At 36.0% G+C, this 19,192-nt stretch overlaps 2 protein-coding genes across 2 annotated transcripts; both read left to right on the top strand.

Annotated features, from left to right (window-relative positions):
* The first annotated feature begins 1,233 nt into the window (after positions 1–1,233).
* On the top strand, positions 1,234–5,735 carry LOC113762655 (ATP synthase mitochondrial F1 complex assembly factor 1). Its single transcript, XM_027306204.1, has 5 exons — positions 1,234–1,353; positions 1,842–2,163; positions 2,388–2,467; positions 2,546–2,604; positions 5,210–5,735. The coding sequence occupies exons 2-5, from the start codon at positions 1,852–1,854 to the stop codon at positions 5,512–5,514; spliced, it is 756 nt and encodes a 251-aa protein (XP_027162005.1). The 5' UTR covers positions 1,234–1,353; positions 1,842–1,851; the 3' UTR covers positions 5,515–5,735.
* Positions 5,736–8,043: 2,308 nt separating this feature from the next.
* LOC113762651 (apoptosis inhibitor 5-like protein API5) lies at positions 8,044–18,636 on the top strand. Its single transcript, XM_027306199.1, has 16 exons — positions 8,044–8,323; positions 8,433–8,597; positions 11,136–11,235; positions 11,318–11,383; positions 13,113–13,210; positions 13,294–13,368; positions 13,685–13,834; positions 14,730–14,795; positions 14,879–14,944; positions 16,066–16,176; positions 16,519–16,608; positions 16,693–16,799; positions 17,359–17,473; positions 17,571–17,636; positions 17,718–17,821; positions 18,281–18,636. Exons 1-16 carry the CDS (start codon positions 8,237–8,239, stop codon positions 18,504–18,506), a joined length of 1,692 nt encoding a protein of 563 aa, XP_027162000.1. The 5' UTR covers positions 8,044–8,236; the 3' UTR covers positions 18,507–18,636.
* Positions 18,637–19,192: the final 556 nt, after the last annotated feature.

Raw genomic sequence — 19,192 nt, forward strand, 5'->3', positions numbered from 1 at the left:
TATGCATGGTCGGGGTAAAACAAGAACCAAACTGCTGGTATTTTAACACTCATAACAGATGGAATGTGGCCGGTGCCCCCACTTCGCATGTGCTGATGTGCAAAGTGCAATAAGGGGGATCACTGGAAACCTGTTGTTCATACAGCCAATTGTTTTAGCTTGAAGATTTGGTGCCTTTGTTCGTTGTTATGTTGCTTTCATTGAGACTGACTTGCAACAGTCTACTCTCTCATTCATCATGCAATTGCCTTTTCCAACTTCATTGAATCATTGTACTCATTAAGTGGATTGACGACTTTTTTGTGAGCTCAGTAAAAGCTGTGGATGGACCATCTGATTCTGCTCCATGTCCATGCCGTACCTGTACTCTTGCATTCCCCAGCTTTTATTTTTGCACATCCATATCTGTCTAAACCTGAAGAAAGAGGACTGAAGACATGAACTGACTGACGCTTCAAAATGCTTGTACTAAATGAAGGATGCGTTTAGTGATTTACACTGATCTCCTTTATTGGTGCAATCGGTTCAAATATTTATTTTGGAAACGATAGATAATTTTATTAATAAACTAGCCATTGCAGTATTTGAGCAACGGCTCAATCAGCTATACAAAGTGTATCATAATATTTAAGAAGTAGCAAAAGTTCTCTCCTCATCTCTGAGAATACTTAATGCATAAAAGCTAAGCCTATTACTCCACAAATATTTACTCCGCAAGTTGTAATTTTGACACGACTCGCAAAATGATCTGACGATAATATTTTTTTTTTATAGTGTTAATAAGAGATTTCGAACTTGAAACCTCTTACATACTAGCAACTCATTTTTTCCTCCTCCAAAATTTATACGTTAGTCTAATTAATGTGTGTTTTCAAACAAATTTTAAATATATTAATTCACTAAAGCTACTTAAATAATAAAGAATATCACTTAAAAAAATCATTCCAAACAAAGTAGACAGTTTACTGTTTTCCTAACCAAATACATTAACCAAAATCTTAAAAATAGAAATTAAAATAAACAACAAACAATAATATCAAGAGTCAAGAAGTAGGTACCTAGTGGACTCCAAGAGGCATCCAAATTTGTATCCTACATTTAATTTCTTCAGTCTAATTTCAAGATACACATGCTAAAATGAGTAGTGTTTTAGAAAAAAAATGAAAAAGAAATTATACTCAGTTCACGTCAAACTTATCTTCCACGTCTACGACGTCGTACCGGTTTAACATGCTGGATCCTCTCTCAAAATCAAAAAAGAATGCTAGAATGGTAGTTGGAGACTTCTCCTGCGTCAGCAGCTAATTGCATGAGCTCTCACTGTAATTCCTTCCGTTGGTAGCTCATCTTCAGGTAATTTTCCGATGTTGCAATTTCCTGCCCATGGTTTTGAATCGTTGTTTAATGGGTTTTTCTCTCAAGGTAGCATTTTATTTACTCATGTACTGTTTTGGGCTAAATCAATACCACTTCTGTCAACTGTTTGATGAAATTCTCCAACCATTTCTTTGCTTTCTATGCACCCATTTTTTTTGTCGTTTACCCATATGTTACAAAACAGTTTGGCTTTCATTTCTGTGGTATTATGGTATATGGAGGTGGCAACGGTGACCGAACATGCAAGGGCATGTTGCTTTTTACGTGGTTTGTTTGGTTTTATCTCATTTTACTAACCCATGTCCCTGAAATTCATTGCAGTGTGGTGGGCTTCCTCTTTCATGCTAAATGAGCTGTTGAAAGATTTAATTTTTGCTGCTGCATTTTGTTTTCACCAATGTATTTGCTTTCCCTCTTTTGTCATAACTGGGAAAAGGAACTAAAATGTTATGGATGTTTTGCAGACAAAGGATAATGCAAAGGTTAGCCAGTAGGGCCTCAAGGAGGACGTTATTGTGTGCAGTGGGTGTTATTCAAGACAATGTTTCACACTGTTTAGTTGCGAAACGATCATACAGTGCTGCATCTCTGCCAAAGCATATTGAGAAATTGAGAAAACCTGCAATTCCTAGTGATTTCTTGAAATGGAGTGGGCTTGGGTCCTATAGGACGTCGAAATTTGCTTCTGGGTTCAGTCCTCTGCAACCTAAGCCTTTGGAATCGATTATTGATATTAAGCGATCTAACAGCAAAACTCCAGAAGAACTTGCTGACATTTGGGATGATGTAATGCATTAAACTGTTCTTGTGATTCTTACCTTCCTTGAACTAAAAACTTAGACTTCTTGATTTACCAAAACTGGTTATGTTTATCATATGTAGAAAGCTGTGAGAAGTTTCATCATATGTCCAAATGATGCCATCACAAGTTGACTAATGACTCTTTGTTTATGATCCACATTTTTGTTATAGTCAGTAGATTTATTGTTTTACCTGCTGTTTTATATCAGTATCACCTGGGAAGAGGTCACATTGGGGCATCAATGGACGCAAAGTTATACCATCTATTGAAGCAGAGAGCTGAAAATTGGTAATCCATGTGCATGATCTTTCCTTTGACACATGTTTGTTCCTTAATCTCGAAAAAACTTTCTTATGTTTTTTTTAGCCGATATTTCGTGATTCCACTGTGGAAAGGAAGCGGTTACACAACGATTTTTTTTCAAGGTCAGATCACTTGTTACTTGCTTTTCAAGCACCACTGTTTATTTTTCGTCAACTCTTTTGAAATTCCATCATCTATGGTGGATTATTAATGTGCCAGTCACATTCATTAGAGTCTTTCAACTAGCTACATTTCTATTCACTACATGGCTATTCTTTTGGTTCATTCAATATTGTTATTAAGTTTTTGTGAATTGGGATGGTTGATGCTCCATCAACGACTTCTCCTTTCTCATCCTGCAATTCAGTAAATAATCAATGTATATCAAAAGCATGTACCTGGATAGCAATATTTCAAGCTTGCAAAACAAAGATTAATGGAAGGGGATTATATAGGAAGACTGATTCATGCATGATTTGGGTTTTTAACTCCAGCCAATAGTGATTACCATCTTACTTCAGGTTCTTTTAGGTGGTAATCTGTTGTAGGGGAATCAAAGGGTGTTGAACTTCATTCTATTACAGTTTTATACGCGCTATTTATCTTGCATTTCTAGTTGTAATACATTGTAAAGCTTATCTTTAATGCTCTGGTTCTTTTCACAAATCAATGTTTTAAATTAGCTTTCTTTCTTGCTTCCTGACTCCCCTTGTTTAAGAACTTTTTCATAAGCAATCACAATCAGAAGAAAGGTTGGCAGCGTCTCCAAACATATTGATGTAAGTCATATGGCGGTGGCTAGCCTTGGCAAACAATTTGCATTTTCCTTGGCTATAAAACATTTCATTAACTAAACTGGTTTTTTTTTTTCAATCAAGCTAAAATCTACACTAGCTTAGGATAAAGCAAGTCTATGCCAATATCAAGATACATAATTCAGTTCAAATTTTCCTACTAATTCATATTTCAAAATTTTTTTTTCTGCTTCCTGATATTGGTAGAGTAGAATAATTGTTTTGTTACCACACCTGTTGCTCCATCCTCCCCAATGTGAATGTCTTAGTTTGATTGGCCATGAGGTTTAAGAAATTGTTGAAGATATATAAGAGTTTAAAGAGAAAATGAGGAATATGTGCAGTCCACTGGATTAGTTAACTGATGTTTAGAGCATTGTATGGAACATGTTGGTTGTACTACCTTCCTTCCTTTAGAAAGTATTTGTTTAAGGAAAGTGGACATTATTCTTGGACGGAATGAAAGGCAAGAAAAACATTTAAAAGTGAGACAAAGAAATACTAATGGAGTTGTACTTACTGAGATAACATACTAGATGGTCACCTATCTGCTTGTATTTTGAAAGTTCAGGGGATGGCTTGTTATCTTTAAGCAACTTGTTCCCACAGCGTTAGCATACCCGCTGCTTCACAGCTGTTTTCTTGAAAGAGCAGGCTGCTTATGGATGCTATCTCTCTGACACCTTCACTTTGTCTTTAATTTTTTGCCTTGTGTTCTTCAGTTTCTTTTGTTTCGACATACCTCTTGCCAACAATGCTTTGAAGTTTGCTTTGCACAGTACATTATATACATTATATAAGAAGTCTATCTATTGCATGTATGTTTTTCATATATCATTGTCATTCTCATGCTTGATTGCCTGAAATTAGGATTGTGTGTCCTATTAAATTTTTTGGATAATTCACAATGACCTTCAGACTGTTGCCTCTGTCTTAATACTTATGTGCATATTGTTGGTGCTTAGGAAAAGCTTTTCAGCCCTGAGACTTCTTGGATGTTTGTGTCTCTTTTAGCGGTATCTTTGAAGAGTTGTGAATAAGTTTGTCTCATTTACAAATGATGCAAAATTGATGTACTTTTCACTGGGAGGAAATATAGATGTTTTCATTAGATTAAGCTGTAATTCTCAAGCTAGAAAAAACTTACCTAGAAGCCCAAGTCAAGAGGTTGTGCAGTATTTGCTTGATAAGCATTCATATTTCAACTTTCTAATTGGTGTGGTGCAGCCAACAAGCTACTCGTAATCATTACTACGAGAATATTATATGTTTGCAAGGCCTTGTTACATGGCTATTTTCCTTCTGTTTTGTCCTGGCCATAATTTTTATATCATCCCTGTATATCAAGTCATTTAATCAGCTAGTATTGATATGACTATTTCATCTGTTGAAATTAATTTTGGAGTTTGTTTTCATTTTGCAATAGAGCACCTATATTAAGCAGGAAGTTTTTTTTTTTTTTTAAAAGAAAAGGTCCACTCTGAGATTCCATTTTATGTATTCTGTTGTCTGACGGACAAGATTAGACCATGTTATTAAGTTTTCTCTGAGAATGGACGGTTACAAAAATGGATTAGCTGATATGCTAAGAAGTAGAAGTGAAGCCTTAATACATAAATGCAGTATTGGTAGCATATCAGGTATTTATAGGTTAAGGTAAACGTGGTAGTTTTGTATTTCTTAATTTCATGTCATGTGTTGCCAATATACCATTCGTCAGTTACTTCAATATTTCTTCCAATGATTTTAATTTTTATCCCATCTGCTCCTCTGCTGCCCAGCTTGAAAGAAAAACTAATTACATGATGATATCCTAGCTACCCTAAGACAACATTCTTATGTTTTCAGGATTCACTTATCTTTCAGTGGCCTTCATTGTCTTGAAAATGCATTTTTTTGGGTCATCGCTTATTTATTGAACAATTTGATGCAGTGCAAATGCCACACATGATTTTCACTGGTCTTGAAGATTACAAAGCAAGAGGAACTCAGGCTGCTCCCTACTTCACTGTCTCTTATTACACTGAATTTGCAGAAAGCAAGGAATTGGTGCTTATTAGGGGTGATGTTGTGTTTACAAGCAAGCTCAGTGACTCAGAGGCCAAATGGCTCATGGAGACTGCACAATCATTTTACTTGAATGATGTCAGGTACAAGTTAGTTGAGCGTTTCAACAAAGAAACACGTGATTTTGAGTTCAAGGATGTTTTGCAAGCATTGGAGATGCCAATTTTGTAAGAGAAGTGAAGATGGAAAGTTGAGCAAAAGAGCATGAGACCTGCAGCCGGATGACAAGCAACAGAGTGTGAACACAAGTTTTGTATAATGTCATTATTAACTGCAGCTACAAAGAGTTTTTTTTTTTTTGTTAACTGAAATCCTTCTTAGACTTGGAGATTTTATCTTGGAGTCCTACTTGTTCACTACAAATACGGGAATGAAAATTACAGGACAACTTATGGGAGAGATGTGTCATCGTGTCGTAACCTCCTTGCAAAATAACTACCTGCTCGTATGTGCCTCGCACCTCGGATGTTGCCCTTGGAGTGAGTTTGGTGAGTGTGTTATTGTAGCAGTATGCACGTTGCTAGGTTACTTAATACTGAGGAGATTCATAGGCAAACTGTTGTATTTACTTACACTATAGAGGATATAGCCTTAACATTCAAAGTGAGTCGTGGGTAGTTAGTTGTTCAAGGTTTTTTATCCTGTTTGTCCCCCAGTCGATAGCCTTAACAAAAGTAGTATTCACATAAGGGTTGTGCCATAGCACTTCTTTGATCTAGTTGGGTCTGTATACCCACTAACTCTTACAACAGCCTCCTTAGGCTCCCTCTCCCCCCTAGATTAGGATAGAGTAAGTTATACACATGTATCGTTGCTGACAAAAAAAAAAAAGACTAAAGACTCGGTATATGCTTATTGTGTGTGTCCTTAGTAGTACATGACCAATGGTTAGCCTAAGGAATTAGCTTATTAGCTTATTGTGTTCTTAATATTTATTTTTAAATAATAAAACTAATATCCAAAAAGTTGAATGCAATATTATGAATTCAAAAAAACAACTATTATCAAGTACTTTTATTTATTTTCAAAGCTTCATCTGCATCTACATTCTATTTACTAATATATACATATACATATATATATATATGTGTCTATATATATTGGGTAGGGTTTGATTTGGGTGTGAATAATAGAAAATTAGATTTTATCCAAATACATGACTCTCTTACTAGTAGGATTTGAATTTGAAAAATTCAACTCAAATTCTGTCCAAATATATTGGACTGGGTATGAATAATAAAAAAATATATTTTATTCAAATCCATGACTTTTTTACTAGTAGGATCTGAATTTGAGAAATTCAACTCAAATTCTGCCCAAATACATTGGGTTTGGGTCAGATCTGAATAAAACCCAATCAATTGACCATGCCTATGCAAAATGGTGAAGACAGTGACCAAATCTCGATCAGCTAAACTAGCCAAACAAAAGTGCATTGCCGCACCGCACTAATCTCAGATCTTGTGAACAACCTCAGAAGACGAAGCCAGTAGTCTTTCTTATCATGATTAATTACTAATCCAATGGCAAAAGGGGTATCCAATGGCAAGATGGTCAAACGGCAACCCAAACAAAAATAGCTGCCATATAATCTTGAATCTCCACCGTTCAATCACTCTGCACATGGCTGGAGAATTACGAAAATACTCACACACTGAAGATGCCAACGAGTGACCACGGAACACTGTTCATAAGTCTATCCGCCCTTTTATTCTGCTAGGATTTACTTGATCTTGCCTAATGGATGGTAGATAATAGATTTATTTTCTTCCGTTCCAAGAATTCGAATCGGGTTTTTCTTTTCTAATTTTTCAGGCCTCAATTAGACAGATTATTTTTTTCATTCATTCTCTTTCAGGATCAATCATAGTTTTTCAAATTTTATTGACTTTATAGATGAATTCCCGTTTTATCTAAATGTATAAAAGATGCTAGCCGCACGCTTATCTTACTACATCTAAAGCGAGAGTGTCATTTAATGTATTACCCAATCTAACCTTGGCTCTGTTTGGATCCCCTGTTTTTTAACTATTTTTCAAATACAATAAAATTTTTAAAAAGTACTCTAAAAGGTAATTTAAAAATTAGTTTGAATTTTTTAAAATTTTAAAAAATATCTCAAAATATATTCTAGAAACTCTTCTACTCTTAAATATCTCAAAATATTTTTCTAAAAATATTCTAAAATATACTCTAAAAACTCTGCTACAGCAAAATTTTTCAAAAATACCCTAAAAAACAGCTAATTATTTTTAAAGATAATTATATATCATTTCAACTACCTATCTCCCTGTAGGCTACATCTATCCTATATTTGTTGAATTAACCTGGATTTTAGCATTTAAATATTCCAAAATACTACTATTCTCATATGAATTATGAAATAATTATTCACGCTTCAATCTTGTACATTTATAGTTCCAGACAATAAAAAGTAATCTGTGGAATTCAAGGACTAATCGAAGAAATGCAACCTCAAAGGTCAAAACCAAGAAATTAGTAGCAATATTTTTCAGAAAAAGAAAATCCTTTTGGTAATTTGCAAAGGTAAAATTTAAGAGTCGTAGATGTGGCAAAATTTGGTCTCTACGGTCTACGAGACCAAACCTGCCTCAAGCTTTTACTGTTTGCAAATTCACTTCTTTCTCTTCTTTCCTCTTTCGTCCACGGGACCGCCACTATATAAAGCTCGAGTCTTCTGGAAGGTAATACTATACCGTCTCAATCTTCGCTTTCCACACTGTTCTATCCAACCAAATCAACCTCTGTTCAAATCGATACAAAATCTGTATTTTGATTCGACAAATTTATCCAATTCCTTAAACCTTAACCTTCATCTTTTCACACAGTCACGTAGTTAAATTAAGCAGTAATTTAGAAGCTCTGAAGTAAGATGACCGAGAATTCCGACGAGGCCAAGGACATAGATAAGCTCTACGAGTACGGGGCACGCCTCAATGAAGCCAAGGATAAGACTCAGGTGCCCCCAACTTCTCTCCGATTTTTAAATTTTGGGGTTTTAATAATTTGCTGCAAGATTGATTTTGACTGCGAATTTTGGTGATTGATATGAATGTGGTGTTTGTTAGCATGTGGAGGATTACGAGAATATAATAAAGGCGGCAACCAGTACCAGCATTAAAGCTAGGCAATTAGCTGCTCAACTGATCCCCAGGTTCTTCAAGTTTTTCCCAAGTCTTTCGGTCAGTGCTGTAGATGCCCATCTTGATTTATGTGAAGCTGAAGAACTCGGGGTCAGCGTTTTCTTAATCTTAATCTCATCTTTTTTTTTTCGAAATTTTCTTATTGATGATGATATTATACAATTTAAGTATATCTGATAGTGTTCAGTTGTAGATATTGTTCTTGTTTAACTCTTAGGCAGAATCGAGCAGAATGAAGGAGGAATTTTCTTAGTTAATTGCAACAATTATTTTCAGCAAGTACATGCTTAAAGTTGATATATATTTGAATGAAGCTATTTTTCAACTGTTTTTTTCTGCAAGTTCATAAGTAATGGTGGGAAAGATCACAATTTGGAACAGAGGAAGTGGAAAAGATTTAATTTTTTAAAATAGAATTTTAAAATGTGGTCAGCTGCATGATTCTGTTTTTGTTGAAGGCTTAGACTTGGTGCCTTTGCTCAATTTAGCAGATATTCATTAGTTTTAAACTTTTTTTTTTAATAGCCTGATACTACTAAACATCAAGTGTAATGGAACTCAAGCAGCAGCAAGAGAAACAGTATTGAAATGCCTGATCTGTGGATTCCTTATGGTGTAGGACTATTTGGCAAAAAGATCAGGGAAACTATATTGCCTTCTTCATATTTGACTTAGGTGGTCTCTTTTCTGCATGATATAGCAGCAACTGGCTGGGGTAGGTGGTGGTTGAGCTTTGGCTTGTGTGTTTGGAAGATGGAGATTTTTATGATCTTGTTGAGGCAGAAGATAGATTTTATCAGTGCCGTCGTGTGCATTATCATGGAAGCTTTTGCAGTACTTTCTTTAAAGGAGTCTGTTCTTGTTCTCGTATAAAAAGTTCCAAATAGTTGGGAACCTGGTCTATGTGTAAGATGGATACAGAATGAAATGTGGTGAACATCCAAAAAAAATTCTTCTCATTCCTCAGGCTTATTACACCCTTGATTCCCTCCTGAGGATGCCGTTTTCAGATCCTTTAGCTGGCAGCATTTCACTCATGCGTGTACCTGCAAGTGAACAGTCTGATATTGATATGATTGTTGACACCCAAATTTTGTTGGTGTACCTTGCTTTTTAATGGTACACATCCACCATTCACTTGAGAAATTAGGGAAGTGGAGGTTGTTTGTGAATAAAGCGAAAGCCATGTGGAGAAAGAGGATTTGGTTTTCAATTAATGGGTTTTGAGAGGGGAGGATCAACATCTAAAGAAATCAACATTATTTGTCAGTTAATAGATTGGAAACCTTCAGGAATGGATGGGAGGAGTTTAAACAACATATGCCAAAATGAATAAGCACGCTTCTCCATATTTTACCCACCAAAATGCTGCATGGCTAAGATCTTTGGGTAATTGGCATCCTGCAGCCTATTTCTAGAAGTAATTTGCTGTATCAGGAAGATATACATTTTTTGCAAGGATACATGCTGAGTCTGTTGAGTTGCAATTACTTGTTAGTGCTGAAGATAGAAATTGGCTTGGGTTGCATGTAGGAAGTTATCAGTGAAGATACTATAACAGAATGAACTGTTTTTCTGTGGAAACATAAATTGGTGTCTGATGCTGCTATCTTTTAGGCTTGCTTTTTTCAGTCACGTAACAGATCATGAATGAATTCTCCTAAAAGGCTACTTGTCAGTGGCTCTGGTAATGAGAATGAAGGGACAATTAATCAATTGCAACATTTTGAGAGAATAGGGCTCATGATCCACATTGTAGGCGACTGATATGATGTTCTGAGAAGCTTCGAGCTAGATCAAAGATTTCTTTTAGAGTTGGAACATCTGCATGAGGTAGAATAGCAGGATTTGCATTAATGCCCTTTTGCATTAATTTTGGTAGCATAGAGAAGGAGAGGAACAACAAAATGTATTGAAGGAGTTCAGAAGGCACAACAACAAGAATGTGACTCTGGAGAGTGGAGAAAACCTTTTATAATGCTCAATGTTCATTATCCTATTCAACATATGCTTAGGAGTTAAATTTTTGGGTGATCTGCCATTGTATTGCTAGAATAGCAGGTGATTTTTATTTCTTTCAATTTTTTTGTAAATGGGCTGCAAACCTTGCTGCAACCCGTTTTCTTTCCTTATTTTGTTACATGAATCATGAGAAAGGTTTAATTGACTATCCATGAGCACTTGTCCATAAATTTGTTAGTTTTCAATATCAGATTCTATTAAACATTCTTGTGGTATCTGATGTGTTTGAAAAGTGTCGGATACGTGAAGTAATTTTGACTTTCTGTTATGGATACGGTTAAGAAGTCTGGGCAACTTCTACTTACTCTCTCTCTCTCTCTCGCTCTCTCTCATACACGCACAGAGATTATATGAGCACACACTCATTTAGTTTGAAAGTTCGCATACAGGTAATTTTCCTTTTGCTTTGAAAATATTGTCGGGTTTGTTCTTTGATATGATTTGATGGCCTCTATAGTGGTTCTTATTTGCTTGCATATGATGAAATTTGCATAAGTGAATCTAAACTTTCTTCTGTAATCTCATAGTGCTTGTATGAACTGTGATGACACTCTTTTGTATTTGTTCCTAAATATTGTGCTTTTGATTTCCAATCAAATCTTGCAGGTTTGCGTGCAAGCAATTCGTGGACTTCCTCTTTTCTGCAAAGATACACCTGAACATCTTTCTAAGATTGTTGATATTCTTGCCCAGCTCCTCACTGCTGGTAAATTAGTTTTTTTATTTGAACTTCCAGTTGTCTTTAATGTTGTTCATATCTGATCTAAAAACATGGTTGATGCTTGTAGAGGAGAATGTTGAGCGCGATGCAGTACATAAGGCTCTTTTATCCTTATTGAGGCAGGATGTTAAAGGTACTATTGTACGATGCAACACAATACTGATTGTTTTTCTGTCTCTACTTTTTACTGGACAGTCAATACAGAATAGAATGATATAGGTCTCAAACTTTCTATTCTATTTGATTTGAGAATGCTACATCTTTCTTTGATATGTTTCAAAGCCTAATTGGTATCCAAAGATGGACCACAGGTTAGATTAGGTTTCAGGATATCAGCTATTGGAGTAGCTCTTGATCGGTCTATGGTTACTGAAAATGATAATCACATTTAAATCCTTTTTTAGTTTTATTCGGTCCGAAAAAATACTAATCAGGAATAGAACTGCCTCCAGGATTTGGTTTGGTGAAATACGCTGAAACTACCTTCTTGAATTTGGAGCCTCATATTTATGTTTTCATAGTGTAGATGTAAGAATGATGTCACTGGGAGGGTGTAACATTGTGCTTATACCTTGATGCTTTACTTTCTATTTGTTTTCAGGATTCCTACTTTTGCTGTATATGAGTGATTGTATCCTTATTTTCTTGTGATATGTAGAGAACAATCATGTGAAGTACAAGCTCACGAGTGATCACTTGATAGAGTTTATTTCTTTAAACAAGTACACTTTGGTCAACTTCTGACTACCATATATATATATATATTATGTGAGAAAAACATACTCCAATGCTCAGACTTTAGTTGTTTGTCATGCTTCTTTGACTGTTGTGCCTGTAGATTCCACTTTTCATTGCAGTGGTCGAACTCAAGTCATGTAAGCTCCAATTTTTGTTGGTTGAAATACATGACTCTGTAATTCTATGTTGACTAGGTTTAGCTTGGTATTAGCATTCTTTACATTATATTATCGCAGATTGGTGTTAAATCTTACAACTTAGGATGAATGTCAGTAGGTTATGGTCCACTTTTGTTCAGTCGTCCATGGTTGTTCATTGTAATTTACGATTTTTCTTTTGTTTTTTGTGGGGTGAATATAAAAAGTTCTTGTTGCACTGTGAACATTGCCACTTAAACTGGCTTGATCAGCAGGCAAACGTGTATCAATGATTGGTGTCCTTGATCAGCAGGCACATGTATATGAATGACTGGATAGCTGATACATACATATAACATATGGCTTTGACTTAATATATATGTTTCACTAGAAATCTTCAATTCATACCTACTAGAACTTTGGAGTATGGCTCATGGCTATTAGAGTCTTAGGCTACACATTACAAGATGCGGTGATTGTTCCATTAGTTTGGGAGCTTTTCTCATATCATTTCACATTCAACGATAAAAAAACTCAAGCAAGGGTAATTGCTATGACCAATTCACATCAGAGTGATACCACTATGTTCGATGGTTTTGTAACATTGCTTGTTTATGTATCTTTTTATGAATATATTTTAAATGCTGTTTTAGTTTTTTTTTTTTTTTGGGAGAGAGAGGGGGGGGGGGGGGTGGGGATTCCATATTATACTAGCACCTTGTTTGGGTCTTCGGTCATCCAGAGGTATTGTCTTAGAATTATAGAGATCATGCCGTATGTACAATCTTTAATCCATTGGTAAAAAGGAATCCCATTGCAATACTCTGTTTCCATCTAATAATTTGATATGTGGTCTTCTATCTTCTATATTTCCTTCTAATCTTAGCCTTTTTGGGGTGGGTGAATAGTTGTATTTGGTTGAATCGCTGCAATGGTTAACCACCACTTAAGATTTATCAAGTCGGTAAACTGAACTTTCTTTTGCAGCTTCTTTGACAGCCTTATTTAAGCACATTGAGAGTGTTGATGAGCAGATGACTGATGAGAATCTTCGAGAGAGAACCTTAAGTTTTATCAGAGACAAGGTTGGGTGAAAATTACATGGCTCAGTATAATGAACTTTGCTGCTCTTTTTGGTTTTATATTTAATCAACATACTTTATTTTAGGTATTCCCTCTTAAAACTGAGTTGCTGAAGCCACCAGAGCTAATGGAAAGACACATGACTGATTTGATTAAAAAGGTATGTCTCTCTGTGTGTATTAATCCAATTGCTCCTCTGTTGAACCATAGAACTTTCAGTTTGCAAATTCCTGCCAAACATGCAGCATTGATTATTAACTGCAATTCTTCGTTTAGACAAATTTTCTGTTTTATACCTATGGAAATTGCTGATATGTCTTCGTGTTGATGATTGTAATGTTTTCAATATTAACAAAGGAATTTGCTAGGTGAGGACGAATAAGGGTGCTTATTGCAGAGCTGGTAGTCTGAATTGTTTGATATGATGATTTAAAAAAGGAAATAAAGGGTAAGAAACTGATTAGTTCTTTTTGCAGAGTCTACAAGATGTGACGGGAGCAGAATTTAAGATGTTTATGGATTTCTTAAAAAGTTTAAGCATATTTGGAGAAAAAGCTCCTCCTGAGCGTGTTCAAGAGCTCATTGAGATCATTGAAGGCCAAGCGGATCTTGATGCTCAGTTCGATGTAAGCAATTGCTCATTACCTGATGACATGGTTGACTCTTGCTGCAACCCCCCCCCCCCTCTCCCCCCTTCAAAACCCATCTGAAAATAAATGAAAAGTTCCCTCAAAACAAGCATTCCAAATAAATATATGTCATTTATGGGCAAGCGTTATTATAATTTTTTTTGTTATTAATAATTTTTTGGGCTGACCATTATTAAGATCCTTAAGAGTGTGAAGAGCACATCAACTTACCATATTCATATTTACAAAACTTGAGACATGATTTTGTTGTCATATGTACATGGATGTCATTCACTGGAAGCAGATAATCTTCTTGTAGACTTCTTTGATCCTTTTTCAACTGCATGGTTAAGGTTAACCTTTTTGTCAGATTGATGAAGAGAAGATACCATATACAATGCTTTCGAAGTGCAGGGGATCTTCATCGCTATGTTTGTCTGGTAGTTGAACTTAAAGATACTACCATAGCAATCTAGTGACTTAACAGAGTCCTGTCTACTATTTTGCTACTTGTATGCGATATCCAAATGCAAGAAGAAAAGGCTAACTCTTACAAGATGGCTTCTGCCAAATTACTGCATTGCTGAAATGTTGTCATGTTATCTGTAGTTTATTGGGTGGATTTTACATTTCACATGTTCTTTTCATCCTACGTTAAATTTTCCTTTTCCCTGTGGACACTTTTGTCATGATGCCATCTGAATCTCACTATTTTTCTCATATAATTAAGCTAGTTTTGTAACCAAGGTTCTGACATTTTCAAATGAAACTCTTGGCCATGCATAGAAGCAATAATTCTTTCTTGTTCCCTTCCCATCTTATGCAACTATGCTTGGTTTTGTAGTATAATCTATCTACAGCAATTCTTGAAATGATGGCTTCTAAAATGCAGGTTTCAGATGGGGATCACATTGCTAGGTTAATAGCATGCTTGTTTATGGCTATCCCATTTTTTGAGGTTTGTGCTATTGTTTACCTTGATGGCCCTCTTGAGTCAATTATAGACTGGTCTGTTGAGCTGAAATACTGTTTCCCATGCAGAGGGGTGCATCCAATGGCAAGTTTCTTAATTACTTGAACAAGCACATTTTTCCTGTTTTTGACAAGGTAATTTTGCATTTCCTAATGTAGCAGGATTTAGCTGTTTCATTAACAATGTCTGGCTGTTCTTCTGATATTTAAATGCTCTAAGAGTAAATCCCACTACTTTTTTATGTGCCTATAGTGGTTTGTCCTTGCATAATCTGCTGCTGATCCTCATCTTTGCAGTTATTATTTGAGAAATCATTAGGATATGCTGTTGCGGAATGAGATAGCACTTTCTTTTGGCCTGGTTTTCTTTTTGGCTGGTTGGATTATTGAAGTGTATTGCTTGAAGTGAGAAAGAATGAAGTCGAAGTATTTAAAAAACTGTCTTAAGGGGTTTCAATGTTTGTCTGACTTCCAACTCTGTAGCTAGAGTAGAGCAGTTGCGCATAGTTGAGATGGTTAGAGGTGAATGCAGTTTGAGCTGAAGACATTCTCTGAGATGCCCTTCAAATAATAGGTCTACTTAGTGGTTTGAATTTGGTCTGGCCTCATGAAATCTGAGCATTCGAGGCACTTGTTTCCAATCAAATTGGCTATTCATTTGTTAAGAGCCTCATCTTCTATGCTTACATGAGCCTTGATCACTTTACCCAGACCCCTCCAGCATACAGTATTGGTAGCCTTTATCTTCTCTAGTGAATTATTCTGATAACTATATTTAGTGGATTCAATTAGCTCATGTCATAAACTGATATACAGAAATTCTTGCTGTCATTGAGCACTGAATAACTTAAGTAGAGGCAGTCTGCTTATTATTCACTTGTCATGACATAATTGCCATTCTTTAAGGACTATACATATGCATCAACCTTTCGATGAAGAGTGGTGACCATGCTGATGAAACAGTTTTGTAGTTGTTTGGAATGTTCTGGTTGATAACTGGGGGAAGTCATGAGCTAAATATATGTTGTTGTTTTGCATGATTGTCTAAGATGGAATAAGAGCACTTTGATGGGCAAATTTATCACCATATCGCTACGGATATACTTCATGGATTCATTCCCATATAGAAATTCGTCAAACATTTCTGCTGTTTACCAATCTGTTTAAACTTACCTAATGGCTATTTGTTTTTTTCACATCCAAATATAGATTCCACTCTATTGTTTGAAATCTTCTCTTAAGTTCTTTCTTGGCAGCTTCCTGAAGAATGGAAAGTTGACCTGCTCAAGGATCTTGCTGAGAGTTCACCTTACACCACACCTCAGGATTCAAGACAAATCCTTCCCTCTGTTGTTCAGCTTTTGAAGGCAAGTATATAGTTTACGACTTATGGAAGACTAATTTGTTACAGCTTGTAAAGCACCTAGAACATAATATATGAGACCCAAGCATGGTTGGAAAGAAAACATTTTTTCTTCTCTCCCCAAATGTCTCCCTCTCTGTCCAGCTATATGCATCTATTATAAAGATTTTTATCTTTATACATTCATTGTGGCCACAGTCTTGTTCATTCTGAGTCTTGATTTATTCTCCTCTAATACTAGTATGAGAGGCCTTCAATTTACAGTATGAAGAATGAGTCTATTCCCTTATAACTATGTATAAAAATACTGCTTATTTGATTGATTGGATATTATTTCTTTTTTCAGAAATACATGCCTATAAGAAAAACAGGAGAAGAGATGAACTTCACTTATGTCGAGTGCTTATTGTATACATTCCACCATTTAGCTTACAAGGTCACAAAGTCTCTCTTTCCTTCAATTTCTACTACATTTTCTCCATTTACACTGCTCATTTTTTTCTTCTTTTCCTTTAAATAGGCACCCAATGCCACCAACAGCTTGTGTGGTTACAAGATTGTGACTGGCCAACCTTCTGATAGGCTTGGGGAGGACTTCTCAGAGTATCATAAAGAATTCATAGAACGGTAGTTTGTTGATTGTAGCAGTACAATAATTTGATCCTTACCTCTCTCTCTCTCTCTCTCTCTTCCCTGTGAATATAATGCATAAACTGCGCAATTGCCTATCATGTATAGTTTTGTGACTTCCTACACGAGGCATGCAATTCAGAATGAAGAGGAAAGATAATTACTAGTCTACTACATTCAGTAATTGTACAGAATTGGGACAAAATTGGTCAGAAAAGATCAATATCATGTGACAGAGAGCATCAGGAAATCTTCTTTCTGTAGTTAGCAATGTCTTGTAGTCTACGAGTGAACAGAAACTGTGAGTATAGAGCCATTTATTCTTCAATTTAATTTAATACTAAACTCTAAAATGCAATTTATTTTAGTGCATATATTTGATAACTGTTGCTTTGTGACATCCTTTGACAGTTGAAGCTGAAAATATTCAGTAATTCTTTTCCTCTTCTGCAGAGCTTATATGTGTTTGTCTGTGTGGGTTTGGGCATGTGGTATGAGAGAGAGGGAAAGAGGGGAAGGAGGTTTGAAAGTTGATGTTCATTTGTTTCCATTACAGCTTAAATTGTGTGGAAGAGCTAGCTAGGGCTACCATGAAGAAATTAACTCAAGGAATGGCTGATCACAACAAAGCATTGATGGCTGCTACTTCTGAGGAAGCAAAGGCCAGCATAGTGAGTTGACCAAGCCAGAGTTAAGAGTTATTTTCTGGATTATTTTAGTCTTAGTGTGTCCTAATTGATTTTTCTTTTTCCCTTGACCAAATTTCAGAAGACACAGAAGCAGAATACCACAACTGGGTTGCGTACTTGTAACAACATATTGGCTATGACACAGGTGAATGGGGATAAAATTCCTGTAGACTCCTGATATAGAAATACTTTAACTAATGCTCTTGACAATTTCTTGATTATGCAGCCACTGCATTCAAAATCACCATCATTTATTGGTGACAAGAGAATTGACTTATCTTGGAAAGAAACTAAGAAACTTTCTCCTTCATCAAACACTCCTGCAGCCAGGTATGTTTGGAACTGCAAAGCTTGTCAAGATTGTCTAGCTCAACTACATTTTTGGTTTAGAGTTTTTGATGTTTTCTGATCATAAAAATGTGGACTGTGAGTTATGCGGTGATCATTCTTGAAGTCCTGGTAATGAGTAGTGTGTTATACTTGGGAGAGAATCCTGGGTACTTGAGAAAAGGGTGGAACATTGGCAAAGAAGGTGGAAGCAAATGCACAATAGAGATTCTTTTACATTCATAGTAAATAGTTGAAGATTTCTGTTTCTCCTTTCTAAGGTACAGGCATTACTTATAGAAAGAAAGACCTTTGAAGCTTAGTACAATGTAAATATGAATTGAACTGCAGCCTACCTAAGCAATTGAAAGTGGAACTTAATTAGTGTTCCGGTCAATTCGAGTAATCAAATCACCTGTGCTTGGTTTCTCACCTTCGTATTCGTTTTCCTTCTGTTTGCAGAGGTAAACGCCCTGCTGGTACAACGAATGGCTCTAGCAACAATGCCGTGAAAAAGGGACGTGGTGATGGTGGAATTCAGAACCAGTATGCTAATAGGCCATTTGAAGGTTCAGCATATGGGGGTAGAAGTGGATTAAGAGGCAGGGGCAGGGGCAGAGGCAGGGGCAGGGGCAGGGGCAGGGGTCGAGGTGGAGGTGGACGAGGTAGGGGACGGGGCTATTACTAGCTACAGTTCTTTCCTTGTGACATATTTCTTGCACTTTCTAATGGTTATACACTAGTTGACAGAAAATAATTAGTTAGTGTGTTTGGATTGAGATGATTTGAGATAAAATGATTTGCTTCACAAATTTTAATCACTTTTTTATCTCACATATATCATATTACAAAAAGTGTTACAGTAATTATCTTAAATAAATCACTCAAATAAACTCCCATCACAAAAAGTGTTTGCTTACGAATTTTTTCCTTTACTGCCTCTGTGTGTGTCTGTGCGCACGCGAGGATGATAATCCTGTGAAACGTATAAACATTCGGCTTCTAGAACAATTCTGGAGGAGGAAACGTTGGAGTTGTACTTTGGGAGATCTAAATGGCAATTAGGGTCGACTGTGTCACAAGGATTACTTTGAACTTCCATTCTAGTTGACAAAAAGAAATCCTCGACACTTTACGCAATACGCATGCAAGCGAAGCGCCATTGCATTAATTTACGATAGAGTCTTAAAGGGCTGTTTGGTTCATAAATGTCACTTGTAGCTGAACTTGGAAGATGAAGGACTGGATCATGTTTGATTAATTTGGACTAATCTTCCGTGAAATTTTTTTTCCAATGGTTGTTTTTTGGGGTGTTTCGAGTAAATTATACTGTGGCTTATTTTTAATAAGCGCCGTGTTTCTGGGATTAAAAAA

The sequence above is a fragment of the Coffea eugenioides genome, chromosome 2 (genome assembly GCF_003713205.1).
Source record: "Coffea eugenioides isolate CCC68of chromosome 2, Ceug_1.0, whole genome shotgun sequence".
NCBI lineage: Eukaryota > Viridiplantae > Streptophyta > Magnoliopsida > Gentianales > Rubiaceae > Coffea > Coffea eugenioides.